This window comes from Pseudoliparis swirei, chromosome 6 (genome assembly GCF_029220125.1).
Source record: "Pseudoliparis swirei isolate HS2019 ecotype Mariana Trench chromosome 6, NWPU_hadal_v1, whole genome shotgun sequence".
Taxonomy (NCBI): domain Eukaryota; kingdom Metazoa; phylum Chordata; class Actinopteri; order Perciformes; family Liparidae; genus Pseudoliparis; species Pseudoliparis swirei.
In genome coordinates this window covers 19,545,355-19,568,361 of record NC_079393.1, presented here as the reverse complement: position 1 = coordinate 19,568,361, position 23,007 = coordinate 19,545,355, and the positions used below count along the sequence as shown (strand labels likewise).

General features: G+C 43.0%; 3 protein-coding genes across 8 annotated transcripts in view; 2 read left to right on the top strand and 1 right to left on the bottom strand.

Annotated features, from left to right (window-relative positions):
• The window catches only part of btbd11b (BTB (POZ) domain containing 11b), a 64,686-nt gene extending 60,234 nt beyond the window's left edge, over nucleotides 1-4,452 (bottom strand). The window contains exon 1 of one of the 2 annotated variants that reach the window (XM_056417165.1): nucleotides 3,329-4,452. In XM_056417165.1, the coding sequence (XP_056273140.1) occupies nucleotides 3,329-4,181 (853 nt within the window). In that variant the 5' untranslated portion in view covers nucleotides 4,182-4,452. The remainder of the gene's footprint in view (nucleotides 1-3,328) is intronic. The other variant, XM_056417164.1, reaches the window with a different exon arrangement.
• A 3,359-nt stretch (nucleotides 4,453-7,811) lies between these two features.
• On the top strand, nucleotides 7,812-18,165 carry cry1b (cryptochrome circadian regulator 1b). 5 transcript variants are annotated; one of them, XR_008832029.1, is made up of 12 exons: nucleotides 7,812-8,483; nucleotides 10,590-10,698; nucleotides 10,891-11,033; nucleotides 11,538-11,722; nucleotides 11,863-11,951; nucleotides 12,843-12,983; nucleotides 13,116-13,427; nucleotides 13,574-13,725; nucleotides 14,184-14,386; nucleotides 15,529-15,700; nucleotides 15,824-15,855; nucleotides 16,375-16,497. XR_008832029.1 is itself a non-coding variant. In XM_056416523.1 (12 exons), coding segments are annotated over exons 1-12 (1,710 nt in total). In that variant the 5' UTR covers nucleotides 7,831-8,325; the 3' UTR covers nucleotides 17,388-18,165. The 5 variants fall into 5 exon arrangements, 2 of the variants coding, with proteins under 2 accessions (XP_056272498.1, XP_056272497.1); XR_008832028.1 differs by having other exon boundaries at nucleotides 15,824-15,973; XM_056416523.1 differs by lacking the exons at nucleotides 15,529-15,700; nucleotides 15,824-15,855 and adding exons at nucleotides 17,197-17,278; nucleotides 17,387-18,165 and having other exon boundaries at nucleotides 7,831-8,483; nucleotides 16,375-16,509.
• Nucleotides 18,166-19,429: 1,264 nt separating this feature from the next.
• zgc:153031 lies at nucleotides 19,430-22,663 on the top strand. The gene is made up of 6 exons (XM_056417173.1): nucleotides 19,430-19,546; nucleotides 20,199-20,248; nucleotides 20,725-20,830; nucleotides 20,920-21,046; nucleotides 21,467-21,582; nucleotides 21,881-22,663. The coding sequence occupies exons 1-6, from the start codon at nucleotides 19,464-19,466 to the stop codon at nucleotides 21,969-21,971; spliced, it is 573 nt and encodes a 190-aa protein (XP_056273148.1). The 5' UTR covers nucleotides 19,430-19,463; the 3' UTR covers nucleotides 21,972-22,663.
• Nucleotides 22,664-23,007: the final 344 nt, after the last annotated feature.

Sequence of the window (23,007 nt, the reverse complement as noted above, 5' to 3'; positions counted from 1 at the left end):
CGCATATGTCATTATTATTCTAGTCATAGTGTTCATCACATGCAGCACAGAAAAACAAATACTGAAACAAAGGATTATTCAGCATAAGAGCTCCATCAGGCACAATGATGTTAACTATTTAGTTGCCCAATATTTCAATTCATTTTCACACCTTATTTCTTCCTCTCTTCGATTCCAGGGAATTGGTCATATTAAATTGCCAAGAGAGGGAAATATGGAAAGAAAGATATGCCAAAGGCAGCTTTTTTGGATTGAAACTTTACATATCCTTCAGCCGATGGGCCTCGATGACTATTTGGATATGATTGTTCAATTATTGTTTTGAGATTTCTTTTTTCTTTTTTAGATCTGGGGATCTTTGATTAATGATGGCTCAAGCCGGATCCCTCTCAAAGCCCCATTTACAATCTAACAAAATGATCTGATATTATACGGTGCTCCGTGATTGTATATCTATGTTGACTGCATACACTGTGCTCCATCTACCTTTTTCTGTGTTGTGTGAGTGTGGCATCTACTCAGACCTCTCAGTACTACGTCCAGCACTTTAAAGCTGCAGTAACAGCAGGTGGAGCCTCCACCACCAGGTTGTGCACAGGTGTCCTGCATTCAGTGATTGGGATATGATGTGTTTTTATCTGCACCTGCAATTCCAGCTGAAGTAACTCTGATGAAAGTCCTTGAGACCGAAATCTAAATAATAAAGTGTTCCCTGCATTTAAGTGTGCGGATACCCATTATATCAGCTGATAGAAGCTGAAAAGCTCATAAGAGAATAGCCGATACCCACTCTTCTGGCGGAAGAGATGCAATGAAGATATTCTTCAAGGCCTCCTGACAACGAGTCACCAGCGTTAGCATAATGTGGAAAAATCACCTCAATTGCTTCCATTTGGCAGAAAGAGATGGAGAGAATGGATGGAGCGATTTGGAAGTTCAATTTGGCAGGCAGAGGCTTGGTTAAGGACAACCCACCCTCGGATTGGCTGGTGCCTCGGCCTGATCTGCCACTGGAGATAGAGCGTATGCATCTTGAGGTTTAGAAGTCCTGCAGTGTCATAGTGAGAATTTTGAATTTTTCACTCTATGGACCTTCCTATTTTTAACTCAAACAGTCTTCCTCTGAAACCCCAACAGACGCACACTGTCTGTAACCCATTAGTCTTGAACCTGTAATAACAGACAGATTGTATTACTCTTTAAGTTGATGTGCAATCTTAAGAGAGGACAGTGTTGATGGGGGAACATATCAGATACAGCACACATATGTGTGTGAAATCTTGAAATCTTCCAAAATAATTTATGTATCTGTTGAACAGCATGAGACTTAAAGTTGCATTTACTGTTTATTTGTTTTGCCACTTTGGGCATGCACCGACATATTATTGTCTTTTAAGTTGATGTGTTTAAGGCTGGCGTTAGCGTAACTTTTCATATTTACACATTCAACAAATCAAGCAACATTAGCATTCATGTTTCTGGCTACCTGGCAAATGATATTCCAATATTCTCTCTTCTTTCAGCTCAGTTTGGGTCTCCACCAACTCCTTTGACTTTTGAACCGCTACATGCTCCACTGTGCTCGCAGGTCAGTGAAGACTGATGATGAACACTGAGTTAGACACCTGGCAGGAAATGCAACGTCGGAGTGCGGTTAGTGTAACCTAAAGCAATTAAGTTGTGTGCAGGAAAACCAAAATAATAAGTTCAATGAGACCATACTTCTGCTTTCACATGACACGTGGTCATTTGATGTTTTGTTATCATACAAATATAGAGTTGAACTGCTTTCAAGTCAATTTCCAAGCCAGTGATTACAACCATGTGAACTATGCACAACACTTTTCTACCCTTGGGCCTTACATCAACATCGCATGCTCCACAAGTTTTTCTTTCGCATGTCATCCGATTCACCGGTCGGAACACCACACACCTCTCCTCCAGCTGGTGCCTTGCTGCATGCCAAGTGGCCTGAGTGTGCAGAGTGGCTGAATAATGACATTTGATAGTGTACAGTACGTGCTCATACTTTAAACTCTGATGTAATATTGCAGTTTTTTAAAACTCTATATGTGTCATACAGTAATATAATGATACTACCGCATGATGTCATCACATTGAATGCACATTTATGTGAGTCTGACTCTGACTGTGCAGATGAAGCCTTACAATTGTAAATACTATCTGCAAACAGACGTAGAAAAGGATAATATAAAAAGCTCACAGGCAAAACATATTCACTGTACCTTTAAAACGAAGAGGTACAGTGAAATAAAGTGCACTGCTCATGATGCCAGGCTTCTGTTGGTGATTCATCTATACGGTCACAGTCTCCCTAAGTTTCTCTCCCTCTCTCTCTCTCTCTCTCTCTCTATGCCCGTCTGTCTCTCTTTCTCTCCCTCTCTCTATAACTCAGTTTTATTCACATCACTCTGCATAATGCATGATAGCACATAGGTCCCTGAAGGCCTTTCATTACGTAAACCTGTTGCAAGAGGAGCCACAGCAGCATTTTTAAAACATCCATCAAGACGGGTGTGTTAGAGTGGTTTGTGATGTATTGCTGTTGGAGCGGCAGTGAAGTATGAAGACAATTACACTTATACTTTCAAAGCACACACCATGTATTTCGAAACACTTGGAAAGCTGGTTTGAAAACCACCAGCGAGGCATTGTGTGTACCAGAAATAAGCAAATGTACACAGGAATGAAAGACGTCTTTCCTCTCTGCATGGTGAAAAGGATACAACTCTGCAGGGCATTATTGTGAAAACCAACAGGTTTCACTGAAAGCTCTCAAAGTGAGGCACTATGCCCGGGGATATAAGGGCCTGCTTCTTGATTTTGTGCATCAAGAAAACAGCCACGTACTGTGAGACGGATATAATAAAATAACGTCCATAATGTAAGACAGAGGAGGCCAGCTGGCCCTAGGACCACTCTCTCCCACCCTGCTCTACTCAGTCAGTCATCACCTGCCTGCAGCTTCTGCTGCTCCCTCTGAGAATAGGAAGCACTATTTCAGCTTCCGAAATGCTCTTTCACTGATGCGTTTGAGTTAAAGTTCACCGTTTCTCAGCAAGAGAGAGATTGAGAGATTGTGGCATAACCTTTTTCTATCAGTTATCTGGCACCAGGTGCATTCTAAGGAAGGTCTTTAAAAAAAATTCTGGATCAGTATCACCCACGGGTTACATTATAGATGGATGTTTGGAGTAAATCCAAGGAAGAAGCCTTCATTTGTTATAATGGAAATATCCAGTAAGCGGGGAAATCTACAACCATAACAAGGATTTGGAGTGGAGACGGAACCGTGGACCCAACTCACCGTTTGCATTCTTCCCACATATCAGGTGTTGCCACAGTTGAAGAGACCCCCATATCTCCGCGTCAGTGTTGACGGCCTGCTCCAGGGTCTCCACGGTGAACTTGGGGATTCCGTTATCCCGCTCCAGCAGCGCGCTGCGCAGCACGCGCGCGTACACCTCGCGGAAGAGGCTCTCCATGCACGCAGCCAGGTAGATCGCCGCGTGCTCGTGGATCCTGACCGCAACCCTGCTCTCGACCATCCACCTGAAGAACTTCCCCACGTTGAAGATGAGTCCGCAGCGCGCCGACTTACCGCGGCTGAACTTGTCCTCCTCCGTGCTCATGTTGTACAGGGACAAGGCGCCCAGGGCCGCGCTGATGCAGCTCGTCGAGACGCTCCACGACAGGACGATCTTTATGGCACTTTGGATCTCATATTTGGTGCATTTGGCGTAGCGTAAACTCAAGCGCTGCGACTCCTTTGCGACCCTTACCAGGACCCGGCTGACCAGCACCGAGAGCCGGAGCAGGACGTCCTGCGGGGGAGGCGGCAGGGTCATCTCCTTGTCCCTGCTCAGCGCGCTCGCCACTTCCCCGAGGCTCCACGGCACATCCTCAAGCTCGGGTAGTTTAGCGCACTGCCCGGTGCTCTCCAGGATCTCGGCGTCTTCGACCAGGACCGTGTTAACAGTGTCCAGACTGTTGTGTCGACTGTGCATCGATTCGGTTAAATGCCAGTGAGTCCCCCCATGCGCCTCTGAGCAGCACAGCGACGCACTGGAAGACCTGAAGGAGTCGGCGGCTCCACCATAACCCGAGTCTAGCGTTAAATCCTCCAGGGTCCTCGTTACTGACTTGCTACTCCTTGCCATAACTGCACTTCATACTGTAAAAGAGGGTTTGGGGAAGTGGAGGAAAAGATTCAAGACGGCGCAGTTCGGATGTGTACGGGGTGTCGCGCGAGCTGCTCTCACCAATATGTTCTGTTTTTAGTAAAAGTCCATCCAAGGCTGTCGTATAAAGTTAGAGTAGTATCTCACTACAGTGCATCGACAGTCACACGGAGCTGTAGCAGCGCAGTGCCTGACAGATGGAGGCGGGGCCGTGGAGCCCCGAGAGCAGCTGTCAGCCAATGGACTCTCGGGATCAAGAAGCAGGGAGTTTTAATTGGATCGCTTAAGAGGATCAATAAAAAGTCATCGATGTAGCCCATGATTATCCTTATTAATCATTTTTAAAAAGGCAATGTAAACACTGAACACAATGCCGGTGCTGTTGGCTATATAGTCTACTTTAGGGAAGTTTCTCAAAACTTTGGAACAGCGTAAGTGCATAGCCTACATCCTGCATGTAAAATTGTATAAAGACAACAACTGCAGTAAATAATACATCAAATTATATACACTATGGAAGTAGAATACGAATAGGTATGTGTAAGGGACAAGTCATCCTTATGGCCCATGTCTGATCGTAACATGACTCAATACTATTAATAATAGATCGCATGCATAATATATCCTTCTCTAGAGGAGAACTCAATGAAAAGATCTGAATTACTTCCAAGGTCATTCGCTGGGATCACTTGCATGGACTAACCTTGACATGTTTCCCCCAAAACCCATTTATTCTGTGAAATCTGCAGGAACCCCATTCCTGTGGCTGCACATGCAAATGCTATTCAAAAGATATATGTAGTTGGTTTAAGTTGAATGCATTAAATAGAACTGCAGACCTACTGTCATACTGACAAAACCACTTATCTAAGAAATACTGCGAATTGACAAGGTGGTGGAAAGAAAATCTTAATTTATACCATGAACTGTATTTCTCACCTATCTGAGGGACTGAGGCTGGTTTACATCTGAGGTGCAGTGAGACTGAAGCCTCTGTATTTGAAAGTCAGCTGAACGTCTCTGGAGCAACAGTGAACCCTGGTGTTTTACAGTCAAACTTCAGTTTATTTACAAGGCCAAAGCCTTGAATCTCTGTCAAATAGACTACTGAAAAAAATTAATCTGAACTAGGGATTTACGTCTGCGTGTAGATACTATTACAAGCATGTGATGAATGTAAATATTGTAGATATTCATTACACACACATATAACAATACATACTGTTCAGACTGTGAAGGTCACATGAGAAAAGGACAAGAATGCAGACAGAGCGGCGTGTGTGAAAGAAAACATGTTTCTCCAAAACCAGCTTTAATTAGGTTTTCTCTAAATGTGAAAGGTGTAAACAGAAAACAATATATTGCTCTTCCTCTATTCCTAAGTTTCCCTCTGGATGAATAAATAGTCCTATATCTTCGAGTTTGAATGTAGCTAAAGACACTGAACCCTCAGTTGCTCCCTGGGTGCTTCACAGCAGTGCACTACTCCTTAAGGATGGGTCAAATACAGAGAACAAGTTGCCCACAGGGATCAATAAAAGTGTACATTTCTTATTCTTTTCGTTCTTTATGGATTAACGTTGCCGCAAGCTCCACTGAAAGGTCTGCACAGTTCAGAAGGAAGTATGAGAGAATATCATCCAATACAAGAGGTGAAAGGGTACTCGGATAACTTTGGAAACTAAGTTGGGTTGTAAAACTCACCATAAATATATATATACTTTTATAGAGGATAATGTAATGTACTATATTTGCTTCAATTTAGCCTATTCGGCAAAGGGTCCGTTTCAATCAAATTTAATTTAGAGCATCAAGTCAGAAGGAGCACAATTATGAAATGAGGCAAATAAACAAATAAGATGTTTTGCCAAAAGCCCTTTTAGTTCAAACCATACTAGTAACTTTTAGTTCAAACCATACTAGTAACGTTTAGTGCAAACCATACTAGTAACTTTTAGTTCAAACCATACTACGTTTAGTTCAAACCATAGTAACTTTTAGTGCAAACCAAGTTAGTGTGGCTTTCATGGCGATGTTGTTCTGATGGTGTCGGTCGGTCCATCGCTTTGGTCCAAATGAAATACATCTAATTACATTTGGATGTATTGCCTTTGGAATATACACCTTATTTGACCAAATACTAATGAGCAAAACAACATAATGACATTCCTATTAGTCTTAGCTATAATTTGTATTTTGTGCCAATTATGTCAGCATGCTACCAGCCGAAGCTTAGGACATTATAGGCTCCCTACTGAACATCAGCATGTCATTGTGAACATGCTGACGTAAACATTTAGCTCAAAGAGCTGCTGCCGTCGTACTGAGCTGTAGACTCCTGCGCTGTATCATATTACCTCACCTTCAGCTAAATTTACAAGACATGCACATTTACATCACTTAACATGTACACTATCTTACACAGTATAGTGTTTGTGTTGTATCGTCAATCAATTTAGGGCATTGACATGTGCAGCTGCAACCTGTGAAGGGAAAAAAATGAAATGAATGAAAAAATCATTGATTGAAAAAAGAGGGAAAGATTACATAAATTAAATAATGTGAATAAGGGGATTCCATGGCCCTTAAAAATCAATTCTGGTTAAGATCGCCATCTAGTGTCTACTTGCAAAACGAAATAAAATTACATAAGTTACTCAGGTGACTTACTAAACATTAAGTATATTATTAATGTAAGTTTCTAAATTGAGATTTGCTGTTTACTACTATCCTTGGTTCCTGCATCACAAAGCGGGCAGTTTCAAGGTGAGCTGATAGCTGATAACTGATAAATACAAATGTTTTTTGCGTTTGGAAAGTTAAAATATAATAGATTAATGCCTCACAGGCCTGGTTGTTTAGAGCAAATAGGTTTAGATCGCCTTCTCCAGGTGATACAGTAGCCGAGGTTCCTCTCACAGCACGTTCCTCTTTCCTCTGAGGTTTTTCTTTGATAGCCTATACAACAACAAAAAGAAATGTATACCATTTTCACATAAGTATTAATGAAACTATAAGAAACTCAATGATGTCTTCATTTGCATAGACAATCAAATGAATGCATGTTGACATGTTCAAAATAATAACAACAGTCAAATATAATAAATATGTTAGTGTGGATGTCCTCTTCCTATATCTGTAATTATCCTATATATTACAACCAGGGCGATGAATATTACTACCTATGTGTTTTACTTTCACAAATTACAATTCCTGTATTTCAATGTGGCTCCCATTGGTCACAGAGCATCGCTGCTGAGAGTGGGCGGGGTTCATCGGCCAAACGCACAGTGGCAGCGGTGCGATCCCGGTGTGTAAATCGAGCACACCTACTTCGAGCCAAGCCTGCTTTCTCCGCATGTGCTCATCCGGGTACTTCAGCGTCCATCGCGGAACCGCGCGTAACGTGACTCAAACACTCCGATTAGTTGCCTTTATCGGATACTTTAGGGGTGTCTTTAATTCATGTTACCCAAAAGATTAACCCCAGCACAAATAGGGGAAATTACGGCTGAAAATGGGTCATGTCGATCCTTGAAGCAGCTGCAGGTGACATGTAATCATCGGTAAGCGAGCGCGTTACATAAACGTGACACAGAAACGTTACGTAACGGTGGAGTCCGACCAATCAGAGCGCTCCATTTTCCCACTGCGCACTCTCGGGAGTGGAGCTGTTGGAAGGACAATTTGCGTGTCGGACTCGGAGGTGTTTACCAGGCGCCACAATGTGCACACGGTTATTATCGCGGACCGACGTTACATGCGGAGACGAACCGTAGACATTTGAGCTACTTCTACTTTTTACGAGCTAGTTACGTGGGCGTCTTCACTCGCGCGACAGGTTGGAACATTAAACAGTTTAGACATCGCTGCTCTTCAGAAACCACGTCCAACGTTCATCGATCAAGAGTTTGGCTATTCTCCCCCTCGCTTGTGCTGTGGCTGAGACTCCTTGTGAGCTCATGAAGCACGGGCACGCTTCGTAACCCGAACCACTCCTCCACGAACCCACTGGCCAGCTCGGACGCGTCCCCGCCCGGTGAATAGACACTTGACTATTTGGCTTGTTGTTGTTTTGGGGGGAATCCCCTACCCTCCTTGATAAAGAAAGCAAGCAGGCGACATGGTGGTCAACACCATCCACTGGTTCCGGAAGGGACTGCGGCTGCACGACAACCCGTCTCTGAGGGACTCGATCCGGGATGCGGACTCCCTGCGCTGCGTCTACATCCTGGACCCCTGGTTCGCAGGGTCCTCCAATGTGGGCATCAACAGGTGGAGGTAAGGGGTGGGGCAGGGCGGCAGAACGATTGAGATGTGAGTGCGGGTGGAGGGTTAACAGAATATGTAGTGCTCCATCACCACAAACCTAGAGACACCGATTTAACCACCGCTCTGCCCAAGTGGGTCTTGTGTTGTCATGCATCACTTTAAAATAGGATAGCATTAGTTTAGTGACTTGTTTTATGTCACCTTTCTAAAGAGCTGCATCACATTTTCTAACCTAGCATACCATTTACTAAATGCAACTTGTTATAACATCATCATATTTTATTTACAAACCTGTTCATAGACATGAAATGTTCATGTATTTTAATTCCTCGTGGTTTTGATTATGCTGACATATGCTGCTTTAAAATAGGAACATAATGCACCTTCAGATATTTGGTGTTTCTGCAATGTCAGTGAATTAACATTTATGGCAGAAAACTCAATTTGGCCATTGTTCAACGTCAGCAAGCAAGTGAGCGCCCAATATGTCATACGCTGTCGACAATGATGGCCTTTCATTTCTCAAGATGTGTTTTCTTTCTTATCTGGTATGTTCTTCTTTATAGCAGACATGCTTGTTTACATCAACTCGGCTGTATCACAAGAAACGATGAATCCACAGAGCTTGATGAGCACTTCATCTTAATGCATCTCTCTTTGTATGTTTCCTTGGATACAAGCGTTGGCATGATCCTATCAGTTTGCCATCCAGTCGCTTTAGTAACTTCATGCCAACAAGGAGCGAATCATTTAGCTGATATACAATTTATAGAAATAATTGACAACTATATAAATAGATATATATATAATATTTAAAGAGTGATTTTTACAAATAGGCCGATGCTTTCCTCGAATCTCTCCACTGATTCGCATATGGTGCATTACATCATTTGGCCTCATACTGTACCACTGTACAGTTGGGTATGAATTCCCTGGAATATAGTCCATCATTTAATTCATATGTCAATACATTATTTGACCTCCATGTCTTGAGGAGAGGTGTGTACTGTAAACGCAGTAACACCGTTTCCCTGCTTACTAAATCTGATGCTAAAATTGGGTCAGTGGGTTGCCATGGGGATTACGTCACAACCACTGCTTCCCTATTTTGACCTACATGAAATGCACGCACACAAACACACGCACGCACACAACCACACACGCACCATGTTTACTGCTGTTCATAATAAATGCTCAGTTTCTCCTCCATCTCAATGCTCTCACCTGTAAGGCCGAGACGTAATCTGGGGCACCTTTCAACATAGTGCAGGTTGTTTGTTTATAATAACAAGTGTTGAAGAAAACCCAGGATAGTAGAATGATAGTTTGTCTATTTAATCTTCAAATAGAGAGTAAAAGAAGGATTACTCAGATTTTAATGATTAGTATTCATGTTACAACACGAGCAAATCCTTTCCTACAACCATACGATTGGTTACAAAACTCTAAGACCAGAGTCTATTATTCATTTAAGGCTTTAAGTTAACAAGGTCAGCAAAGGTTAAATGCTGAAGCGTCTGTCCCACGAACGCAATGTTCTCACTGTAATGCATGTCGGGATGTTACCTCGCTTAGAGACGGCACTTCACCATCTGTTGAGTGTCGCCGTTGGTCTGATGCTGCTCTTGGTGACATTATGAAAGAGCTGTGTGGTCGACTGCGTGTGACAAGACTTCACCAGAAGAGGGCGGTCTGTTCACATGAAAACACTCTTTATTGATGAGAGATTTGTGTTCTGTAGCCTTTATGTAACATTTTGTAAATATGGTTACAATTTTACTTAGTTTGGTCATTTGTGCATTTGAACCGCATGGTTATGTCTTTTTATTTCAAAGATTTGATTTGGCAATAATCTTGAATAGACGTCCTGTATTGACGGTGATATTGGTGGCAAATGTTCACCGTGCTGCTGTCTGGCAAGCGACGCTTAAGTATGAGCGAACTGAACTTTAAAACCGCTTTGAGACGCTGTAATTCCTCCTCCTCACATAATATAGGTTTATTTTTGCGTGTATCTTTTCACCCAGCAAACATTTTGTACAATGACAATACATTTATCTTGTAACCCTCTGGTTTCTAATCAGTGAATTGATCATTCTGTTTGCTTGGTTCCAGGTTTTTGTTGCAGTGCTTGGAGGACTTGGACGCCAGCCTGCGCAAACTCAACTCCCGCCTGTTTGTCATCAGAGGCCAGCCTACAGATGTCTTTCCTCGTATTTTTAAGGTACGATTGGTGAACTAAAGTAGAAGATGCAGTCTCTTATACTGAGCTTTGTTCTGAAATAAACGGAAACTTTCTAAATATTTTTTTACATAAAGTTATAGCTCATGTGACAGTGGCTTTAAAAACGATGGAAGATGTTGATGGCAAATTTCTGCAAACATTTTTTTAAAATTATTTATTGCTGTCCCTCAGGAATGGCAGACCACCCGTCTATCTTACGAGTATGACTCTGAGCCGTTTGGCAAGGAGCGCGATGCTGCCATCCAAAAGCTAGCCAGTGAGGCTGGAGTGGAGGTCATGGTGCGGACTGCTCACACCCTCTACAACCTGGACAAGTGAGTGACTTTACCATTTTAGTTGAAACAAATGTCCCGTAGTTCTGAACCTGTTTAACACTATGATGGAAGTGTTACTCAGACAATCGTGAATGAAGAATTGCGTCTCTGAATCAAAGTTGTCTTTCTGCCTTTTTTGCTCGCAAGGGAAAAAGTAGGTCACACACACCCAAGACAGTCGGTGACAAGATGTTCAACATTGTAAAAGTCAAGGCATCCTACAGAGGGAGAGCGATGACCTGCTCCATAGGACATGAACACACAACTGATTGAGGTTCTCCCTCTCAAGACAGAGGCCCATTGTATATTCCTGCCCTGTGACCCTACACGTCACTTCCTGCTGACATCGGCATCTGACTTTTATTAGACACATACCATTCACCATTAAATTTCTGCTTCTACTTTAGTAACATAAGCAATGCTATATTTAACCATTACAAAAAAGTATTGATCCGTGTTTGTGAAGACTTGTGTTGATTTCTTTCACGTTGCTCTTCCCTAAAGGATCATAGAGCTCAACGATGGTCAGTCTCCTCTTACGTATAAGCGCTTCCTGGCCCTCATCAACCGTATGGATGCTGTGGAGCTGCCTGCAGAGACGATCACGTCCGAGGTCATCCAAAAATGTGCCACGCCCATCAGCGAAGACCACGATGACAAGTTTGCGGTGCCCTCCCTGGAAGAGCTTGGTAGGTTTTTAAAATAATTTTAGCATTTGAAAGTTTGTTAGGTGTATGAAAAAAAAATATATATATATTCACAACTATATCAGTGTTTCAGATTTTGCACAATTTATTGAGTCTATAGTTGAATATTGTTCTTTTTTTAGGTTTCGAGACAGAGGGCCTGACCTCAGCTGTTTGGCCGGGTGGAGAAACCGAAGCCCTCGTGAGGCTCGAGCGGCATCTGGAGAGAAAGGTAAAAAATACCTTCTACAACACAGAATAAGCACAACATAAGAAATGAATATAGTCATGATTAACTTGAGATTGACTGCTTACTTAGCTCCAGTCATTACATACATGTGGACACTGACCCAAGACACATGAAAAAAATAGAAATAGACGCAGGTAAAAGCTCGATGGTGATCAAACACACAATGTCTATAACATGAGTGTCAAAAGTCAGCCCATTTTTATTCATTTGACTTTTATGTTTAGTTTCACATTTAGACACACTATCTATTTAGGTATTCATTACTGTGACTCTTTGTTCTGTTGAATGGTTCTCACGTGATTATTTGAGTCAAAGATTCTTTTCTTTCTTTCTTTTTTCTGGATGGTAACGGACAATTATTTGTCCAGCAGCTTCTTCCTGCTCCGAACTATTGTTGTATATCGGCCTTTAAAAATCCAGTAACGGTCGACCTCTAATCTGAACCATGTTAATGTGGAAACATCCGTATCTGAATTAAAATGGCACAAGGCAGCCTGTCTCTGGTAAACGTCTCAGTGTTTGTTACATAACGATAACGAAGACGGAACGAAATGTAAAGCAGACAAATGGACGAGTGAGGGCCTGCACAGTTTTGTTTGACTTATATTTATAATTATTTGAGGCCATTAAGTCTAGAATGGTCGGGGTGAGATCAGTTTCCTCATAACTAGAAAGAAAAGATTGATCATTAAAAGCCAATAAACCCGAAGGCATAAAGGTTTGCTTCAACTAAGATGTGGAGTAAAACACATTTTGGACTGGACGTTTCCAGGATTTTTTTTCACCTCCTCAGGCTTAAATATTTCTTGATTTTCTATCAGCAATCACAGCGACATATTTTAATTAGAAGTCAACTGACCTTCTTTTTTTAAGGCATGGGTCGCAAACTTTGAGCGTCCACGTATGAACGCCAACTCCCTGCTGGCCAGTCCTACGGGCCTCAGCCCCTACCTGCGCTTTGGGTGTCTCTCTTGTCGGCTCTTCTACTTCAAACTTACGGATCTTTACAAGAAGGTATGAAGGACCACCATTCAGACAAGAAACGACACAAACGATTCATATTTGGAAACATTTTCTTTAACGTTTTTATCTCGTATTTCCATTTTTATTTTAGACCAACCTTGTGTTATCCCATTATCCCATCAGGTCAAGAAGAACAGCACCCCGCCACTTTCCTTGTATGGCCAGCTGTTGTGGAGGGAGTTCTTCTATACGACTGCCACCAACAACCCCTGCTTCGACAAGATGGAGGGAAACCCCGTTTGTGTACAGATCCCCTGGGACCGAAACCCAGAGGCGCTGGGCAAGTGGGCAGAGGGACGGACAGGCTTTCCCTGGATAGACGCCATTATGACCCAGCTGAGGCAGGAGGGGTGGATCCATCATTTGGCGAGGCATGCTGTGGCCTGCTTCCTCACCAGGGGAGACCTGTGGGTCAGCTGGGAGGAAGGCATGAAGGTAAGAACAGAGCAAAGGGATCTCCCATCTAAGCGCATAGGAGGTACAGTAAATGAATGTGCCCAGCTGCTGCTGTCCTGATGTTTCTTGCTCTGATTGAAATCCCGAGCGTGCGTTGTCCCAACTGTCCACTCTGTGTCTTGCAGGTGTTTGAAGAGCTGCTCATCGATGCGGACTGGAGTGTGAATGCTGGCAGCTGGATGTGGCTTTCTTGCAGCTCATTTTTCCAGCAGTTTTTCCACTGCTACTGCCCTGTGGGATTTGGACGACGCACGGACCCCAACGGGGACTACATACGGTCAGTCAGTACTTCCATCTGCAGCACATGAGTATAAAAGCACCGGGCTTTGTATTTGTACTCCATTTCAAATGGGGATATAATATCTAATTGTTAGCTTCTGATACTTTGTAGCTTCACATGGGGGATGGGGGGGTTGGTCAAGAGGGACTGATTGGTCAGGGGGGACTGATTGGTCAAGGTTTGTCACAGTCATGTGTAGTAAATTAGTAATTGATTGAACAATGAGGCAAATTGTGTGACCTAATTTACGGTGCCAATACTCAAGAATAGGCTGTTACAGTCTGTATTACTGGTGTTTGAACAATAACTCATCAACTGTGGAAATTCTGTGACATCTCAGACAACACGCACATATATCGGTAGTGTGCTGCAATATTATACTTCACCTCATATCATGTTCCACGCATCGGTTATCCTCCAAAGCCGTCTTCATTCTCTTCTTTCCCTGCTTCCAGGCGTTATTTGCCCATATTGAAAGGCTTTCCAGCCAAATACATCTATGATCCTTGGAATGCCCCAGAGGAAGTGCAGAAGGCAGCCAAGTGCACCGTTGGAGTCCACTACCCGAGGCCCATGGTGAACCACGGCGAGGCCAGCCGCATCAACATAGAGCGCATGAAGCAGATTTACCAGCAGCTTTCCAGCTACAGAGGACTGGGTAGGGACCAAATATGGATAGCCTCAAAATCACTCTCTCCTGTCATCACTTTAATGCATTTCTAAATATCTGGAAATATGTATTTATATTAGGGCTGTCAATCGATTAAAAAAAATTAACTGATTAATCGCACATTTTGAAATTCATTAATCGCGAATAAAAGTTTTGTTTTCTTCTTTTTAAAGACAAAACTTCACACAGAGCTGTGTTTTCAAAGAGGCTCCTACCTATAAAGTGCCAGTGAGGTATTTAATATTGTGGATGATAAATTGTTTCTTCAGTGAAACACCCAGATTAGTAAAAAAAAAAAAGTATATTGAGACCCCATTGGTCCTGTCATCTTTAACACTGAACAGCAGCAGAACCAGTGGCCTTGGTAAACTGACTGACATTCAAATATGTCACGTTAACCCTCTGGAGGCTGGGGGCATTTTCTCCATTTGACAAAAAAATGTAAATTCACCTTTTAAAGGCGTTTGCATATGACACATACCCCCGTGTTCGACATCAAACATTACAGAACAATCTCATCTCTATACAATGAGGCACAATTGTCCTTGCGCCGTGTTCTCTGGCTTCTGACTGACAGGTTGCTAATGAGCCTTATCTGTGTGGTGGGAGGTCCTTGTGAATTACTGAGTGTTCATTGGTTGTTTTTTTCGCAAAATGTTGACAGACAAACGGATTGACCAATCACGTTGAAGGTTTCGTGTGACGAGTTCTTTCCGCGCCGCGTCACCCGACACGTCGCCCCTTCGTTCCTCTGTGTATCAGAGGGGGAGACGGGAGGAAGGAGAGGAGGAAACCCGACTGATTCATCCACGAGTTAAACTGATTTATGATCCTTATTTTCGCGGAGAAATAATTGTTTTAAAAACAGAAACGGTGTCAAACCGTACTGCCGCGGTTTGAAATTCAGGGGAGTGAAAAAACTTCAACGAACACCGGAAGAAAACAAAGTTGCGTTAAAATATTTTAGTGCGTTAACGCGGCCAAATTAATCGCATAGATTAACGCATTAACGCTGACAGCCCTAATTTATATAGATATGCACTGAGTACCTATCTCCTCTTTTTTCTCTCCTTAAGGATGAATTTTCATCTCTCAATCACACGTTACTAACTCTGCTTTCTCCCCGGAAGTCCTTTTGACTTTACGTCTCATGGGGTCATCGGACCCTATGAGACGGCATAGATCCTATCTGCCTGATGGATCGTCTGGGTCGTGGAATTCCTGCTCATGACTACGCCACTGTCCTGTTGAGACTCCGCCCACTCCTCCTCCCCACCGCCATCTGCCTGATGGATCGTGGAGGTCTCCATCGTGGAATATGCCTACTATGAACTATTCATACACTCTGTCATATTCATTGAATGTATTTTAACTCTAAATCTGTCCTTCTGTACACATTACATCTATTGCATCTGTCCATCCTAGGAGAGGGATCCTCCTCTGTTGCTCTCCTGCAGGTTTCTTCCCTTTTTTTCCCCCCTGAAGGGTTATTTGGGAGTTTTTCCTGGTCCGATGTGAGGTTTTGGGGCAGGGATGTCTATGTGTACAGATTGTAAAGCACTCCGAGACAAATTGGTAATTTGTGAAATTGGGCTATACAAATAAACTGAATTGAATTGAATTGAAAAGTAATTTAAAAAAAAAAAATTCATATAGTTCTGACTTTTTAGTCACTCCTGCGATTTAGGATTCCCTATGAAACCTTTGTTATGACAGTCAACCCCATACACCAATTCTAGGGACCGTAGATATGAGTTTACTTGCCGTTTGATTCATTACACAACTTTGCCATTGAATACACCACAACTAAATAAATGCTTCTGTTTTGATGCAACTATTTAGGCACAAAACAAATCTGACTGTCAAGTACAAACATTTTCATGAGACCAAAAGAGCCAACATAGAGCCAATGTGTCTTTATAGTCATCACAAAGTGTTGACATGTGGGTAATCAACATGCGTTGCTCTCCTTTCAGGCCTGCTGGCATCAGTACCTGCCAATCCCAACAGTGCAACCGGCAGCAGTGTCGGAGGAGTCAACTGTGGCACCAGTCATGGTCCGGGAGGGTCGTCTGAAGGCCTCTCCACAAATGCAGGAACATCTCGAACAGGTATGTATGTTGGCTGGTTTACATTGTCATTGGATAAAATACTTTTATTTGCATGTTAATACATGTCATACATTTAAAATCTTACAAGAAACTGATAATAGTATTTACGCAAAGTCCTTACACTTGGCTCAAATTGATAGCCATGAAAGTGGGCCAGCTGGCAGCACGATAGCAAATATTAGCTGAATTGAACTGAATATTCAGCTTTCATAGCGAGACACACAGACAGAGATAGGAGACACACTGGTACGGTAGAAGGCCTTTATTTACATTGATAAAAATATCAATCAACATAAGTCAACATTTTATTTTTTCGCTATTGTTTTTGAATGACAAAAGCCATTAATAAGCAACTAAACTACTGCTGTTGTCCCTAAACCCTAAGCCAGATGTACTTACAGACATCTTTAAAAGTACACGCTGTACACAATCAACTAGTATATACATTAAGTATTTATTTTTTGTTATGCAAAATACCGTAAACATTTACTCCCATGTACCTCTACTAGTGTACATACCAGTGCTTCAGACTCCTTGTATGCGCACGCATACTTGGCCAAATGAAGTTGATTCTGATATTCCAAAACAATAAAATGCCCTCAGCCAAGTTGCTGAACTTTAAAAGGAAGTATTAGCTTGATGGGTATTTTCAATTCACTGACTTCAGTGTTTCATGTGTTGTTGCAGAGAGAGGTCATTTCACACAGAAGCGGCGCCATGAAGAAACTCAACTCAAAAGCGTCTCTAAATCCTGGACGCAGATCAAATAGTGAGCAGAAAGCAGAACACAAAGGTCTTCTCCTGTAGTGCCCTCAGCTGACAACTAACTAACAACTATAGCGAATGCTATAGATCCATAACACATCTCGGTCTCCAGATCTGACGCATCGCACATCTCAGGAACTCAAGGACTTCAGAGACGATGCTGACATTGAAGGGAGAGAAGCCTGAAAGTCGAGGATAAAGGGAAGAAACAAGATCTAAGAAGTCTCAAAACCAACCCATTGTCCTCCACTACAGTGTGTAACTGTACAACTGTTAAAAACACTCGTCATCATCAGCAATGCCTCAACAGCCCACATCAGTCCGGCATCAGGGTGAAACTGTAGTTCAGCGGATTATTAAATCAGCTAAATGTTTATTATTTCTCATAAATAGTGAGCTGATTTTTAACCCCCCGGCCTCTACACCTTTATGTGAGTGTGAAATCTCATTGTTATCGAAATGATGGGAAACAACAACACAATCCAGAGAATATGGAATATTCCCCGTGTGTGGTGCCCTCGGCCCCGTGTTGGCACCGAGGCGTGATCTGATGAGATGGCACGCGGTCGTTTCTTTTCTCCAAAACAAACTAGCTCACACTGTCGTGAGTACACGGAACCCGGCTGTACAGCCGCTAGGCTTTTGGGTCTGAACATACAGCCTTACAATGGCCGTTATATGAAATGAAAATATTTGTTCTTCTTTCCAGCTTTTGTATATTTGGTTCTATGGTCTCAAAACTACTTTTGTAAATATTCTGTAACCAAAACTCAAAGTTCCACTGTGAATGCGTGTGCTTTGGTCTCCCACGTGATTGTAAATATATTATTTTTGTATCAAGAATGGCCAAATTCTAACTATTGAAATGGCAATAAATGAAACTTTGTCGTATCCTTTTGATTTTTCTTTTTTCTGCAGTTGCTGTATTTTTATATGTGAACTTGGGACAAATAACTTGTGAAAGTGTTTCACGTAGATCACATCTTTTTCAATCTATTTTTGTTTACCTTTTTATCCTGTTTCCCTCAAATGTTGCAGATATCTGTGCACATTTTGAGCAGCCTGGACTGTGGTAGATCCACTGGTGGAATCGGGTGGGGAGTTTTCAGAAGAGATGCAACTTAAAGTTCCTTTCCAGTGGAGGAAACAGTGAAATGACGACCTGAAAGGCACTAAAGGTTTATCCTGGTTGATCAATGCCCTTTAGAGTCCTCTTCCGGTGGGAAACAAGATGCAGTGCACAAACGATGCCCTTCAATATTGAAAATATGAAGCCGTCCGTCACTGAGGAGCTCAAACTAACGGTGCAACAGACTGGAACCTAAAAGCACGACTCGGAGACGGGTAACAAAGATGATCACTTTTAGGTACTTTTGGGTAAAGGCGGGGTCAACACTGGGAGGTCAGTGTGAGGGAAACAAGTCAAAAAAAGGGGCAGGCCGATAATCGAAGGTCAGAACAGGCAGACAGGAATACAGACTAAGGTAACGATACATAAGACAGTCTGGAAGAGGATGAGTGAGGGGCCCGAAATACTGACCGACTAACGAAGGGATGGGCTGCAGGTGAGATGGGCGTGAGAACCAGGTGAAGGGAATTAAATTCAGTTTAGTTTAGTTCATTTTAAATAGCCCAATATCACACATTACACATTTGCCTCAGAGGGCTTTATGAATGATGATCAGGTGTGAATGGCCGGGTCTGAAATGACATGAGAGTTCATGAAATCAGCAACCCGAATGAAAACAACTATTATGACGGGCAATTCGTGACACAAATAGAAAATAATAATGGTAATTACCAACTGTTTTATGTGTGTATTTATTTAATCTGCAGCATACCATCCTTTAAGCCTGCGTCAATGGTGTATAGTTGTATCACATGGACCCCGTGTGTGTGCGCGTGCGTGTGCGTGTGCGCGTGCGTGTGCGCGTGCGCGTGCGTGTGCGCGTGCGCGTGTTCTTAGAAGTTAGTTGTGGTTTCCAACCTTTCCTTTGCGGTCTCGAGGAGGTGTACCGAATGACTGCGACGCTGAGCGACCGCACGGAGGACGTTACCCGTGTCGAGGAACAGCTGACTCGGTGTGGGTGGGGGGCGATGGGTCACGTGGAGATTCGATATAAATTGGTCCGCGCGCGCAGACAGAGAGCATGTTCGTGACTGCGCTTGTGGGACGACGCGTTTTGGAGATGGAAAAGCCGGTTCGCCTCATCGCGGCGGCCTGCAACGACGGGGGCATCGGGAAGGACGGGCAAATGCCCTGGAACTTACCGTAAGAGAGAACTTAGTGCAAGTGTGTCAAGACTACTTGCAATAACTCATTTTGGCCATCAGTGTGTGCGTGAGTGCGTGTGTGGAGCAGGACAGCTCAATGGGCTTGTATTCATGTATTTATGTATCAATAGCATCCCTTCTTTGAATGAACTGCTGCTGTCCCATCACGTGCTCTGCAAACCTCTTAATTGGTAACGTTGAGGAAAGAGTTAAAATGCCTTTAGCCATGATGAGAGTAATACTGCTTTATTGAATCAAAAGTACACACGAGACGGGAGTAAACATGCTTGGTATTTCTAACTGACAAATGCCAAATGAAGTTGTTAACATTGTCATTTGATTCCTGATTTAGTATTTGATGAATCAAAAATGCTGCAGCACTGGTGTCAAAGTTAACAGGAATGGAAGTGTAGGAGTACAGTAGAGGAAGTAGCACAATAAAGACAGTAGTGATACCAGTGGTGCCTTGAGGGGAGCTTGCACAACATGGTAAAACAAAAAAGTGGTTTGGGTGTGTTGTCGTATTCACTCGTTGATCATTTTCTCTGTGGAAACTGTAAGCGACAGAACATAATAGTTTATGAGCTGATTGTTTTCTGTCTTATTTGATCTTGAAAATGATAATAACATTGCAAATGTGACTTTTGCAGATCTGAATTCCTGAATTTTAGGAGCCATGTGACGGGGGTGTCGAGACCAGGTATTCTTCAACATCACAATTACATCGTATTAAAGAGAGGACTGTGTTCTAAAGCCACATCCCACTTGAATTTTGGTCCTTATACTCAAGCTCAAGTGCAGAAGAACTGTCCGACTCTGGGTTTGAGGAACAAATGTTTTTACTTAAAACCAGACTGGTCATGAGCGAATTGACACGAGGGGCAAGACACACAACAATCTGGCAGGGAACAAAGCAAAGACTGGGAGAATATATAAGGTTGGGTTAACACAAGTGTGGGACATCAGAGATCAGCGAGACGGGAGTGGCTGGGGCAGGTGACGGGAATGACACAATCAGGAGAGGCTGAGGGCAGGTGCAGGGAATGACACAATCAGGAGAGGCTGAGGGCAGGTGCAGGGAATTAAACAATTAAGACAGAAGACACAGAGGAGACACAGAATACAGGAGAAACAGAACAGGGTGTTACAGATATATTGAATTATTTTCTGTTTCAGGAAAGATGAACTTGATGGTTTGGGGGAAGCTGTGCTGGTTCTCCGTCCCAAAACCAGATTTCCCGCTGCCCAATGTTCTGCACGCGGTGCTGAGCAACACAATGGAGTGAGAGCGCCAACAAGTCATTCACACATCCCAGGCGTGTTCATGGTCCCGCCTCCTTCTCAAACTAATGGAGATGTCTCCTCTCACAGGGCGGTTCCAGATCACGCTCACTTCTTGTGTCAGGACTTGGACAGTGCCGCCCGTCTGGCTGCACAGCCCCCCCTCGCTGACTTGATTGAGACCATCTGGGTTGTTGGAGGGACACGGGTGTACGAGGTAAACCAGCCGGAGCGCTGAGCCTCCCTTCCACAAACCTGTTATCCAACGTTCCCAACTCTACCCGACTTCAAACCGGCCCTCTCGGTCACAAGAATGTAACTCTTTTTGTTTGCTTGTCATTTACGAGCTAATTTGATAAGCACACACTTTAAACAGCACAAGCCTGTTGTTCAAGTACATAACCTTTTAAATTGATCTCACACCAGTGGGCCTGGTGAACAGGGAACTGGTGAAATGTCTAGTGCCAAGTGGAGCCACTCGAATGCCTTCCTCCTTGTCTTCTCATCATCATCATGTTTCCTTTCACAATAAAAGACCCGTTATGTCTCATATTCGGGCTGCGATACTCACGGAAAAGTCCGGTTGTCCTGATTGTTGTGGTGACCAATGTCTCTGTTGCTCCTTGTTGATGGTCAGGATGCGCTGAAGCACCCGTGGTGTGACTTGGTTTACCTGACAGACGTCATGGCCGACTTCGACTGCGACGTTTTCTTCCCCGAGTTTGACAGAGGACTCTTCAAAAAACAAGAAGGGTATGTGTTCCCCTCCTCATCGTCATCATTATCGTGCAGGTTGTCCTCACTACAGAGGCTCGGGCCCCACGCCTGAACGCGCCTGTGTTTACTTTAAAGGTTATAGTTATGAAAAGGGGATCTTTACATGCAGTTATTTAAATGTGTAAAGCTTTGCTGCCGCCCTCCTGAGAGACTGATTTTGTAATGGTGATGTTTGTTGAGAAAGTACGTTGCTTTTTTATGTCAGAAGGTTTTCTTCCACAATGTTTTATGAATGAACTCACAAACTCATTTCTTTTCCCCGTTTCTAAACCAGATTTCCTGATGTGCCGAGTGGAATTCAAGAAGAGAACGGCATCAAGTACGAATATCAAGTATTCAAGAGGGAGACCGGCGACGCGGTGTAGAAAGCTCAGAGAAAATCAATGTCGGGAAACTCAAGATGTATTGCAGTGGACCTCTGGTCCGCCACCTGCTTCCCGAACCTTAACCCGCACTGTGTCATTAGGATATTGGAAGAAGCCAAAGTCTCATCACTGTTATCATCTAATCAGTGCAGCGTTCCGCTGTAAATAGGACCTTTACACTCTTTATCTCTGAGGTACTGTAAACACAGGCACTTAGTCGCCCCTTCTCTTCTTCCATCACTGCTTGGTCGGACATTATGAGCTGCTCTGATTTTTTAAAATACATCCTCTGCCCCTCAGCGTTCCTCGTCTTCCTCCTCAGTAATATTGCATCTGCACAGATACAATGTTTGTCAGTCGGCGGCCTACGTCAACGACAGCTTGTGTACGGATCGGGTCCTTTCCAAGCCGACGTGACATATGCCTGCGTAGAAAGCCACACGTGAATTTTCCTATACTGGTTTGCTTTAATAACTGTTTTATTTAGAAATAGATGGAGACATTCTTCAGCTTTTTATTTGGTAACTTTAGAAAGTTGTCATGTTTCTAAAAAAAAAAATTCTGTGTAGCCTTTTGTGAATCTAGGATTTTTTTCCCCTGAAAATGAATCAATGTTTACGTTTTTACTGCAGCAACATTTGATAATTTCTGGATTTATTTTTTACTTTTGAATAAAATTGGCCTTATTCATCCAGCGTTGTGTGATCTTGCCACTAGATGGAGGCATATCCATGTGACAACGAACAGAAAGATGACCGTTATGCTTGTGGTGACTCAATGATATCATATACCAGATTTGATTACAGAAGGCGTTGTGTCGGTGCCCTCTACATACCTATTATATTCATAGCCTTTTGCTTAGTGAGAATAATAGGGAGTGTGGAAGGAAAATGTATTGAGTTTAAATAATTATAATTATCTACGCCTTTGAAATACTTAAGTATGTTATATCTCACACTAGAGTTAAACACTGAAAGTATTCAAACATAACAGTAGAATATCTTTCCCTCATGAACTGTTCCAGTTATAAGCATAT

Bases quoted from the DNA above. Each gene is read 5' to 3' on its own strand.
- cry1b (XM_056416523.1), top strand. From the start codon at position 8,326: ATGGTGGTCAACACCATCCACTGGTTCCGGAAGGGACTGCGGCTGCAC. The intron at 11,034-11,537 runs GTGAGTGACTTT...TCTTCCCTAAAG, and splicing joins ACCCTCTACAACCTGGACAA to GATCATAGAGCTCAACGATG. The intron at 12,984-13,115 runs GTATGAAGGACC...TTATCCCATCAG, and splicing joins TTACGGATCTTTACAAGAAG to GTCAAGAAGAACAGCACCCC.
- zgc:153031 (XM_056417173.1), top strand. From the start codon at position 19,464: ATGGAAAAGCCGGTTCGCCTCATCGCGGCGGCCTGCAACGACGGGGGC. The intron at 20,249-20,724 runs GTATTCTTCAAC...TTTCTGTTTCAG, and splicing joins GACGGGGGTGTCGAGACCAG to GAAAGATGAACTTGATGGTT. The intron at 21,583-21,880 runs GTATGTGTTCCC...TTTCTAAACCAG, and splicing joins CTCTTCAAAAAACAAGAAGG to ATTTCCTGATGTGCCGAGTG.